Source organism: Zingiber officinale, chromosome 6A (assembly GCF_018446385.1).
Source record: "Zingiber officinale cultivar Zhangliang chromosome 6A, Zo_v1.1, whole genome shotgun sequence".
NCBI classification, from domain to species: domain Eukaryota; kingdom Viridiplantae; phylum Streptophyta; class Magnoliopsida; order Zingiberales; family Zingiberaceae; genus Zingiber; species Zingiber officinale.
Genome location: NC_055997.1, coordinates 78,171,795 through 78,183,412, shown reverse-complemented (window position 1 = coordinate 78,183,412; position 11,618 = coordinate 78,171,795). Strand labels below are relative to the sequence as shown.

Here is an 11,618-nt window from a genome sequence, read left to right as displayed (position 1 = left end):
AAATTGATTAGGGTATGAACACAATCTGTACGCCTCTAATAATTGGTCGGGATAAAATTTACTCAAACTAATTAACAAGCATTTTACTACATGAAAGTAGTTAAATGCATTAACTAATATTAATGTCATATTGGTAATTTCTCAGGTGAAACAAGTAGCATTTAAATCCAGATGGGAATTATGACAGTAAATTATTCCTTATAAGGTGGATAGATCTTGAACAAAATCTATAAATAATTACAAAATCTATAACAAACACTCAAATCTCCATCCACGGGGGGCGGCATAGGCGGTCGCCCCCCTTGCCGGCAATGAAACCCCTAGTATTATGGAGCTCTACTGGTGGAGATGGAGGATGTCGCCCCTTGTTTTTCATGATCATCTCTCCATATTTGAACTCCTGGATTCGCCACTGTCTCCATCCACCAGTGACAATAAGAGAAAATGTCGAAACACAGTTAGAAATGGAATAAATTTGTCTAAAAAAATTTACATTGAACACAAATCTTGACATCTCATTTTTCGAACAATCAAGAATCTTTTCCGACTCAGCATCTTCATTTCCCGACTCAACGAATCAACCGACTTGCGTCCTGACTCGATATCCACTCGAAAAACACATTGTCCGCTGCAGAGAAAATCGAGGCGACTTACGTCCCGACTCGATATCCAATTGGAAAACTCATTATCCACTTGGGAGGACTCAGTTCCAAACTCGATTGCACTCAACATCAACTAGAGCGATACTACAACTTCTTTGTGACTCAGACAGTAAGCTCAACACTTGGATTCAACACCTGGACTTAGCATTCGGTGACTCAAATAGCATTTGATAGAAACTAGCACGGTTAACAACTTGAAATTATCGGCTCATACCTCTCTCAATTTAGACAATAAGATATTTAGTCTGCTAATTATAAACACAACTTAATATGTCAGTTCTGCATTAGAATAAAACTACTTCCCCGAGGGGGCATGATTGATCGATTTCATATATTATGGGGGTGAATTAGTAAAGTCCACTAAATAGCATACATTAAATCGATCCAAACCAACGGGTCTAATTAACAAATAAACCCGGTTTACCTACTAAGCATCGAGAATTACCTTGACTTTTGAGCTTTACTTGTCCGTTACGGTCACTCCTACAGCGGTTGCATCCACGAAACCACGATTGGACTCCGAACCTGATGCGCCCCATCCGACCACACCAAGTAACCGTATTGCCCCCCTCCGTCTCCGTCGCTCCCGGCCGCCGCTGCCGCCGCCGACGTGGCAGTCACCGTCACGGAGAAGCTCTGTTTCCTGGCGCCGGCAGTGAAGACCAGCTTCCTTGGCCTCACATTGATGGCCAGTCCCTGCGTGGCCGCCACCTCCACCCTCGAACGGTACACCGCCGACGCTTCCGCCCCTACATTCGTCGCCGTCCGCCTCACCGTCCTGCTCTGGTTCTTCGTGGCAGACACTCCGTCGAACGCCACGGATATGGACGGGTAGTTGAGGTCCTCCATGGTCGGCTTCTTGGCAGGGCATGCCACTGGTACATGGGTGATCACCTGTACCGTCCTCGGATCGTAGCCGATGGAGCAGAGGAAAGCAACGTAGTCCTCGTCTGATAGATCGTAGATGAGGCCTGGATCCATGGCCCGACCCAGGTTTAGATGCCCGGCTCCAAAGTCCAACGGCGTTGCTGGCTTCCCAGTTAATTCGTCCGTCAGAGGACGGCGGAGGTTGTCTGTGATGCTCGCTGTGGTCATCATTGCTGATCGGATCGCCGCTGGGCTCCAGTCGGGATGGGCGGACTTCAGCAGAGCCGCTGCGCCGCTGACGTGCGGACACGCCATGGAGGTGCCTGAGAGGATGTTGAACTCCGTCCTCCGGCCGTCAGAGTCTAGGCCGGTTGGTCCAGTTGCTCCGGTCCACGCTGCGAGGATGTTCACCCCGGGAGCGATTATGTCTGGCTTCAGGACAGCCGGGGCGATGCCATTGGGACCGCGGCCGGAGAAGGACGCCACCACCGGGGCCGGCCTCACGCCCACCACTGTGCCCTTGAACTGGATGGTGGCCGTAGGAGCAGCAACAGAGGCGGCGTAGGTCTTGATGGCTTCACCCTCGGCGGAGCCGACGGCGCAAGCAGGAAGGATATGAGCGTCTCCGACGAGACCCTCTCCGTTAGAAGCGCTGTTAGCGAGGATCATCCCAACACCACCCGCTTCCTTCACGACGAGTCCCTTCGCCACTCGCGGGCTGCTGCCGCGGTCGCAGATCACGATCTTGCCGGCAACCAACTTGGGGTCTAGGGAATTCTCCATACATAGGGAAGCGGAGAGGCCGCTGGATTTGCCTGGGTAGACCAGCGGGTAAGCAGATCCGTTGAGTGGCTTCCCCGAGTAGAGGGAGACGCCAGAGAGACGTCGGCCGTTGCCGAGCAAAATGTCAGCCGGAAAGTTGCGGTCGATGGTGCCAGCACCAACGGTGGTGAGCCAAGGGGCAAGGTTGGTGACGGACATGGAGACCGGACCGTCGTTGCCAGCTGAGGAGGCAACGAAAACGCCACGGAAGACGGCGCCGTACGAACCGATGGCAATAGGGTCGAGATAGAAAGGCGAGGCCATGCCATCTCCACCGCCGATGGAGACGGAGATGACGTCCACACCGTCAGCAACAGCGCGATCGAATCCGGCGAGGATGTCGGAATCAAGACATCCGGAGCCTTTCCAGCAAACCTTGTAGGTAGCCACGCGAGCCTTCGGCGCGACTCCCTTGGCAATGCCTTCAGCGTAGCCAGCCATGCTCGCGTCAAAAGAGTGGCGGCCGGCTGCGGTCGAAGCGGTGTGCGTACCATGGCCATCGGCGTCGCGGGGGGAGCGCGACTCAACCGTTTCGTTGATTCCGGCGCCGCCGCCACCGACGAAGGCGGCATCGTGCCCCTTGGAGAAGAATCTAGCTCCAATGAGCTTGCGATTGCAGAGAGACGCAGGAAATCCAGGGCCCGTCTCGCAGGCGCCGCGCCACCGCGAAGGCACGGGGCCGAGGTTGCGGTCCGAGAAGCTACGACGCTCGGGCCAAACGCCGGTGTCAAGCACACCGACTATGACATCAGATCCGTAGTCAGAATCAGACCAGAGCCCAACCTGGTTACGTAGGCCGAGGAACTGCGGGGAGCGGGTGGTGTCCGGGTGGCGAACGCGGTCCTCGAAGACGGCGAGCACATTAGGGTGCGCCGCGAGGGCGACGGCGCGGATCTCAGAGAGCGAGGCAGAGAAGCCATGGAAAACGGTGTCGTAGACATGGAGGAGAGGGAGCGGGTCGGCGGCTCCGATGGAGAAGGCTGCGGAGGCGTACCAGTGTGCCAGAGTAGGGAAGACCGAAGGCTTCGCGAGATGGTCGACACGGAAGATGTAAATCTTCTTCCTCGAGGCCCCAGAGGCGGCGGCGGTTGCCTCAGCCATCCCCACCGCTTCGGCCGCGGCCGCCGCCGCTGTTAGGGCGAGTATCAGAAGAAGGAAGCAAGAGGGGAAAGTCATGGAACAGGTGTTCGATATGGGTCAAGTGTGGACAGTGGAGTGGCCGCTCATCAAGGGTAAAGTATATATAAATGAACAATTCGTGTGTGGGTGTGTTGATGAGGTTTAATATTTCTTTTTAATTTATGAAAAGAATAAATAAATAGTTTCCAAGGTTTAAATGTTTCTCCATGAGTTATTTTAAGGTTTATCCCTTGATTTAATTAGAAGAACGTAGGTGGAAAGGAGGATGTTCCTTTTAACTTGGTTTTTTGTATTCCATTGAGTGAGGTCCGTTTGAGTCAATCTACCCTTCTATATAGTTATGTAGTTACTTATATATTCCATGACACCGTGATATTAGACTGCTTAAAGTAAATGATATTATTGTTTGCTCTAATATTTACTTATAGGTTCTTTCATTCAAAGATGATTTGATACGACCACTAGTTGAGTTTAATTTGTGTTGGTAATTACCAATAGTTATGTAGCCTTGATTTAAGCATATCACACTATCAAGGTCATGACTCATGATTGTAATCGATCCTATTTGATTAAGTCTTCCGGACCAAAAAAATGTGGCACATATCTGGTTTGGTCGGTTTAGTCTTGCTTTTACATTTTCTTTTTAATAATTCAAGTGTTGAGGATTTGCCTGATTAAATTTGGAAGTCAGGACAGCTCGAGTTGTTGCTGAGCTAAAGTCAAAGTAATCAGACTTGAAATTGAAGTCGGATCTAGTTGGTCCGACCACAGCCGAGTTTGAGTCTAATCAACATGACTCGCTGTTGAGCTCAATTTGAGTTACCCGACTCATGAGGAAACACAGATCAGACCAGCTGGGCATAAGATCAAGATAGGATTCAACTAGCAGACTAAGAAGAGGAGCCATATGACCGGCAACCTGAATTGAGTTCCGATGGAAAACTCGGTTGGGTGTGGACGAGTGACAGACATGACGTAACACGTCCTCAAAACTTGGGAGGACGTGGAGTAGACACAATTTGAGAATTTGGGAGAACGCATGGGAGATGCGCGCAATCTCCATTCTCTTATATTATCGTTTAACTCATGAGGGCATAGATGTATTTCTCTCTTTTGCTTCTCTATTTTCCTTCTCTCATTTGTTTTAAGCCATCCTTGAGTTTGGGGTGGATCATCAGATAAATCCGTAATATAACTAGGCATCAATTTCTGAAATATTTATCCTTGTAGAATTTATGATTTTATTAATTATTTCTTGACATACTTTACCACTATATTAAAATCAATCAAGGAGGTCTTCCCTTTTTTTTATTTATTTTTTATTTTTATTAGTTAGTATTAAATATCCAACCTTTACCATCGATTAATTTAAAATATAATCGATCCGGTTCCTAAAAAGTTTCTATCGACTAAAAAATAAATCTCAAAATACTTCAGCGATTCAACATTTTAAATTTATTATTTCACCGGAGAAAAAGAACATACAGTCACCGTAATTGAAAATCGAACACTACACGGACACCTTCCTTTTTCACTTTCGACTTTCGAGAAAGAAGAAAGTGGCTCGTCATAAAAGCGATGAGTCAAGTAATGGCTTGAATCTATCCAGTTAACTTAAAGTTAGGCTTCAAATGAATCAATCCCAAATTCCTTTCATTTTTCCAGCAGCCTTACCTGTGTTCTTGTCAGGCATCCCTATACTCATCCTTCACTGTCTCTTTTTTCCTTCCTATTAAAAAAAAAAAATCAGCTGGGACACAATGACCCACAAGAATAGATTTTTGTTCTTTCAGACTGAAGAAAACACCAATACTACAAAACAAAAAAGAGGAAAAAAATAAAAAAGTGCATCAGGGAATCAAGCAGTTAGTGAAACATGCAGACCAGACAATTTGACTGCGTCCATTTACAAATTTAATCTTCATGTCCCTACTAATTATCTCCAAAATTACATTAAGAGGCTTAACTTAAAAATACTTTCCATTTTTTTTCCTTCAGTAAAATATTTCAAGAGATAGGCGTTTGGTGACTAATTAAAAAAATTCTTCTTCTTCGTAATGGCAGGTTTTTTCTACTGGAAGAGTAAGATTTTTTCTATAAAATAGAATTTAAGAAAGATTGAGATGCCTGACAATAGCGAACGATCTCAAAATTAATTAAACTTTATTAAAATTATTATAAATCAATTAAAATCATTCAAAAATAATTTTAACAGCTCTTTGTAGTTGCTATAATCCTATCTGGAAGTTGAGTCGGACAGAGGTTGGCCGCGTTGTCCTCGTTGTTGACGGAAAGTCGTGGAGACGCCTTATTGACCTGACACCTACTGAAAAGGTTCCCACGGGTGAGTGACGAGGGATGATGACGGAGACAATGAGGCGAGGGTCTCCTGCGTACACTCAGATAAGCACTCAGGTCGTTAGAGACCAAGAACCAGAAAAAAAAATCTCCCGGTCAGGTCCTCTGACGCTCAAGTCAGGTACTTTTTCCCCAAAAGCACAGTGAAAGGATGAAAAGTAAAGGATGAAATGTGAAAAGATGAGTGAGCGTATCTACGTAGAGACAAAACCTCCCTTTTTATATGGCAGTGGGTACTTCTGGAGTTTGACAAGTGTCAGGGAATGTCAGGTGTCAGGATTTGTCTGGCAGTGAATGACACATGACATCTTCCCATAGGTCTAAGGAGGGATCGGTGGGCAATGAGCCCTAGATCGTTAGCATATTCCCTGACATGCGGTGATTATTCTCTGACGAGTTATTACGATTCCCTTGCTTGATTGTCGTATAGTGTATGATCGCCCTGGTCTGTTAACCTTAGACTGGGTCCTTGTACCTGCAAATCTTGACCTGTAGGCATAGACCTAGATTCCCTGACGCATTCCCTGGCTTGTATTTGTTGTCCCGTATATCCAGATCTATACATCCAACCCTATATTTGTCATTCGATAAATCCCGATAAATCCAGACCTATGCTCACCGTCTTGCCAATAGAGGCCTTCACTTGTCGTTCCTTAAGTTTCTTCTCATATGCACGGCCCAGCTCCGTATTTTATCCTGTACATCCTAAATCGTATGTCTCGGCCCACATTTCTTGTTCTGCCTGTCTCGTCCTGTAAATTTTGACCTGTAAGCTTTAGTCCGCATATCCCGACTTGTACGTCTTGGTTCGTATATCCCGACCTATACGTCCTGGTCCGTATATCCTATTCTGCATGTCCTGGTCCGTATATCCCGACCTGTACGTCCTGATCTGTGTCTCCTTCTTGCCACGTAGGCCTAACCCCTAAACCGTATGTCCCGGCTCACATATCCTGTTCTGCATATCTTATCCAGTAAGTCCTGACCTATAAACCTTAATCCGTCTATCCCGAACTGTACGCCTTGGTCCGTATATCCCGACCTGTACGTCCTGGTCCGTATATCCCGATATGTACGTCCTGGTCCATATACGGTATATCCCGACTTGTATGTCCTGATCCGTGTCTCCTTCTTGCCACGTAAGTCTAACCCCTAAACGCCGCTTATGTCTGACCCGGACCGCCCTGTGATCTGGACTTTTGACCACCACGTAGGCTAGACCTTTGACCACCACGTATGCTTGACTTCTGATCGCCACGTGGGCTTAACTTCTGACCGCCTCACGGGCTTGACTTCTGACCGCTACGTGAGCTTGACTTTCGACCACGTTAGCTATCCGACCCCCTTATCATGCACCGTATCATGCTACATTAACACTAAAAGTTCAATCCAAAGATAATCAATGAGGCTAACTAGAATTATCATATAGGGTAGTGCTAAATGGTCATAATCTGGCCAACCAGAATACATGCATGCATGCATTATACATGGACATTTTAGTAATATCATATTTATATATTAATTACATGCATACATTACAATTCATTTCTATCTGGCCAGATTCTGGCCAACAAGATTTACTCTATTATATATTAACATTAAAAGTGGCCCCTAAGATTTGGTGTGGTAACATATAGGGAACATTTCTCAAGTAATCAGGATTTAATTCCCACGCAAAGATAGTCAATGAGACTAACTATAATTATCATATATTAGCATTAAAAGTAGCCCCTAGGATTTGGTGTGGTAATAGATAGGGTGCATTTCTCAAGTAATCAGGATTTAATTCCCACGTAGGATAATATTGGACAAAATAATCTGTTGCTGGAGATATTGGGAAATTAGCCGAATTTAAATACATCAAATTAAATTCAACTTTTCTGTCGAGATGACCCGAGCAGATAATCTCAAGCCACCAGCATGGAATGATTTTCTACCAAGTGCTGAAGGTAGACTGCACAATGCCGAGCGAGTAGAGCGGTCGAGCAAGCAGATCAACCAAATGTCATACCGGGCTGAGGGCCGAGCTGCTGAGCAAGTGATCGACCAAGCAAACCGAGCAAGCACCCGAGCAAGTGACTGACCGAGCAAACCGAGAGAGCGAACGACCGAGCGAATGAGTGTATATCCGAGCGGGTTAAGCGAGCGGTTGGGCGAACTAGGCGAGTGCCCGAGCAAATTGAGCGAGTAGCCGAGTGAATTGAGCGACCGAACGAGCATGCATTCCATCGAACGAAAAGGCCGATCGAGTTAGCGGTCGAGCGAACATAGAGGTCGATCGAGTTAGTGGGCGAGCGAACACAGAATTTGAGTGGGCAGATGGACCTAGGCCCGTGAGGGTCGCAGTTTTCTTGAAATAAATTCACCCCACCTCTGTTGTGCTTTGAGGTTTCCTCAAGTCCTCTGTTTCTTAAGATACAACTGTGAACCGTGATTCCCGCCAAACATTGACGGTCACGGCTAATTGGGAGGTACCTGATTGCTATCACGGGTACTTCGCCGAGCAAGAGATGTACGACAAAAGAGAAGGGGAACGTAGGTGGAGAGCTTCAACTTTTTGAGCGTGTAACCTTTTACCTATGGTCGCAGTCTCCTTATATCGAAGCTCAGACCAATGAGCAGTATTAATGATCGTTTAATGATCATTATTCGCCAATTGTGAAATGCCAACGCGTTTCACTCGGCTGCATTAATATTTAATTTAATGTATCCGTTACACCCTTAAATAAGCACAAAAAAGTTTATATAGCAAAATGTTAGTTGTTCCATTTGGATAAATTTTATCCCAGCCGATCCAATTGATTAATATAAATCAAGTTTCACTCGGTTACATTAATATTAATGATTTATTTACATTATCAATACATATAAACTAATATATTTTAAAATTTTCAATGTGAAACTAAGACTAAAGTCACATTATAATAAAGCTTTATGCTTCTTCCATTTTTTTTTTTTTCATTTACACCTATCCAATTGATATACAGATCAAGTTGGGATGTGATGTCAGGAGTTATCACTTTCAGGGTTAATCGGGCTATAGAAATTAAATACGTGTTATGAAAAAATAAATAACACTGATATTAAAAATATTTGATGGAACTTTTTATTGTATTTATTTGAAGAAAGAGATATGCTTTTCATGATTTACTTTATTTTGGGCCGATGATATATAGTTAATTAAGTACGAGCATGACTGTTTTTTTTTTAATACGAGTGGAGAAGAAATGAAGGAGAAAGCAGGAGGGGGCAGTCCTTGTCTCTGCATCAGCAGGCACCATTCGTTAAATAGTTGGCCACTTTTTTTTTTATTTTCACCTATATAAATAATTTATACAGACTAATTATGTGATCAATCCGATTTTAGGAAAGCTCAACCAACACAGCTATTAGCATTGGACATTGCAAGGGAGATGCTCAATTAATAGAGCAATAAATGGACTTCACATTAATTTAATGGGCCGTCCCTTGTTATGTATCAGAATGGGCCAGTTGGATTGGCACACTATGGGCTTGATTAACCTCTTTTCTATAGCTTCATACGGTCTCGAGGTTAGAAGAGTCACGCCCGGGCCCATTTATTTATTTGTAAGAAATATTAAAATATAAGAACAAAGGGAAAAACTTAAAAAGTATAGAAATGCTTTTTATGAAATAAAATTTTAAAAATTATAATTATTTAGATTAAACTTAACACGTAAGTTGGATCGCTACAGTAAGTGTTACCTGTATCATGCTCGCCTGTGACTTTAGATTTAGACTAGCCACAATCCTAGGCTTCAGATCAAACCAGACATGATCCATGACTTCAGTTTACCATCCAGCATGGGCTCAAATATGGTTTGATTATTGCTTGGCCCAGCCCACTTATTTTTAAAAAATATGTACAGTTAACATATTTTTAAAATAGAAAATTCATATAAATATTTTTTTAGAAAATAAAAATTTTATATTTATATATTAGAGTTATTGACCATTTTACAATCTAGCATCAAATATTTTTTTTCCCAATTTAATTTATAGGTTTTGGTGTAGACATGCCACCTAAAAATTGTCCTTGGGAATATTTTCACTCGGATCTAAGTATTTGGCTTTCAGTTGTTTGGTGGTGGTTTAACATCAGGAGAAGTACTTCAACAGCTCTCTTAATTATCGACCTTATACTTTGGGAAAGTGGAAAGAATCATCATTCTTATTCCACCTAAAATCTTGGGAATTTATTGATAGTTGGAATAAATTCTTAAACCAAGCCCGTTAATACGCTTTAAAATAATTCTATGTATTCTTTTTCCTAATTTTTTTTTACGTTGCAGAGTTAAAATCAAGAATTTTTATTACCTTGTTGATGTTTCCGAACTCATAATAATGTTCAATTTTTAGTGGGCAGAATCATCATACTTTTTGAATTTATTTAATGAGCAAAACATAAAACCAAACTATTGGAATCTAATAAAAATAATAATAATAATAATTGATACGGATATGGATATAGGGCAAAAGGGGAATTAAGAGGAAAAGGAAAAGTATTTTTATCCTTTCACTATGTAGGGTTTTAAGGTGAGTGGAGGGGGCTTTTCTGGTTCGTGCGGGCACCGCGCCGTCACCGTTGCTACCTCCTTTGCCGCCACCCTCGAACGCCGACCACAGCGACGACCTCCTTCTCTTCTTCCTCCTCCTCGCGACGCCGTCCACGGCACTCTTCTTCTTCATCGTCACCCTCGAACGTCGGCCGCAGCGACGACCTCCTTCTCTTCTTCCTCCTCCTCGCGACGTCGGCCACGACTCTCTTCTTCTTCGTCGTCACCCTCGAACGCCGGCCACAACGACAACCTCCTTCTCTTCTTCCTCCTCCTCACGACGCTGCCACTGGATGGACTCGACGCCACCCTCAACATGTAGAGCAACCTCCAGCCACGTTGTTGCGAGCACTGTTTTTCCCTCCTGCTAACGTCGACCATGAGCGGCCCTGATCGCCACGTGCCTCCGCTGTTCCCGCTTCACTCTAGCCACTCACTGTGGCTCCGGCGACAACCCTAGTGTAGCTTCAAGGCCCTTGACACCGATCTAGCCTCTAAGCCCTTGTTGTCGTAGGCCCTGCTATCACTGATACGACTGTCTCCACTTCCATTGTGTTTCGGCCTTCACGCCGAATTGGCCTGTATGCTGTGTTTCGATCTTCGCACTGAGCTGATTTGTGTGTCACGTTTTGGTCTTTGTGCCGCTGTTATTATCCGGCCTACGTGCCGATATTTGTATCCCGGCCTACGTATCGATGTCTTGTCTCGGGTTGCGCATCGAGATCGCATCTGGTTTTGTGCCACCGCGTCGTTAGATCCAGGTCCTCGTCCGACACATTCATCTACCTTTCCGGGTCGCGACAACTCGAGCAGCGTCCCATCCGAAGGTGCCCCCTGGGTCAGGGTACGTTTTCCATACTCGCCCCTCATTTATTTCATTATTATATTATTAGCTTGTTGTTTATATATTCGTTGGATCTGTCTCGAGCCTCGGGGTACCAGAGATCGGGGCGACCCAGTCGCTGACTGCATGTATCATTGACCATAAAACTTCTCATGACTTGGTCAACATAGAAGTCATCTCAGCATACCCCCCCCCTCCGGGATGTCGCGATTCAATCAACATTCCATCCATCCCACCCGGCGGTCCGTCTGACTCAGATTCCAGACAGAATCAATTTGGTGTCGTTTGTGGGAATCTTCTCCACTTGTTTAGGAACGTGAAGATGGACGACGTCGGGAGGTTCTCTAC

The 11,618-nt window shown here is 44.8% G+C and overlaps 1 protein-coding gene across 1 annotated transcript; it reads right to left on the bottom strand.

Moving 5' to 3' along the window:
• Positions 1–241: 241 nt before the first annotated feature.
• Positions 242–3,586, bottom strand: LOC121996665 (subtilisin-like protease SBT1.6). Its single transcript, XM_042550706.1, has 2 exons — positions 1,108–3,586; positions 242–412 (listed from the first exon to the last, which is right to left on the bottom strand). The coding sequence occupies exon 1, from the start codon at positions 3,525–3,527 to the stop codon at positions 1,146–1,148; it is 2,382 nt and encodes a 793-aa protein (XP_042406640.1). The 5' UTR covers positions 3,528–3,586; the 3' UTR covers positions 242–412; positions 1,108–1,145.
• Positions 3,587–11,618: the final 8,032 nt, after the last annotated feature.

Coding starts and splice junctions, on each gene's coding strand:
- LOC121996665 (XM_042550706.1), bottom strand. CDS start 3,527: ATGACTTTCCCCTCTTGCTTCCTTCTTCTGATACTCGCCCTAACAGCG.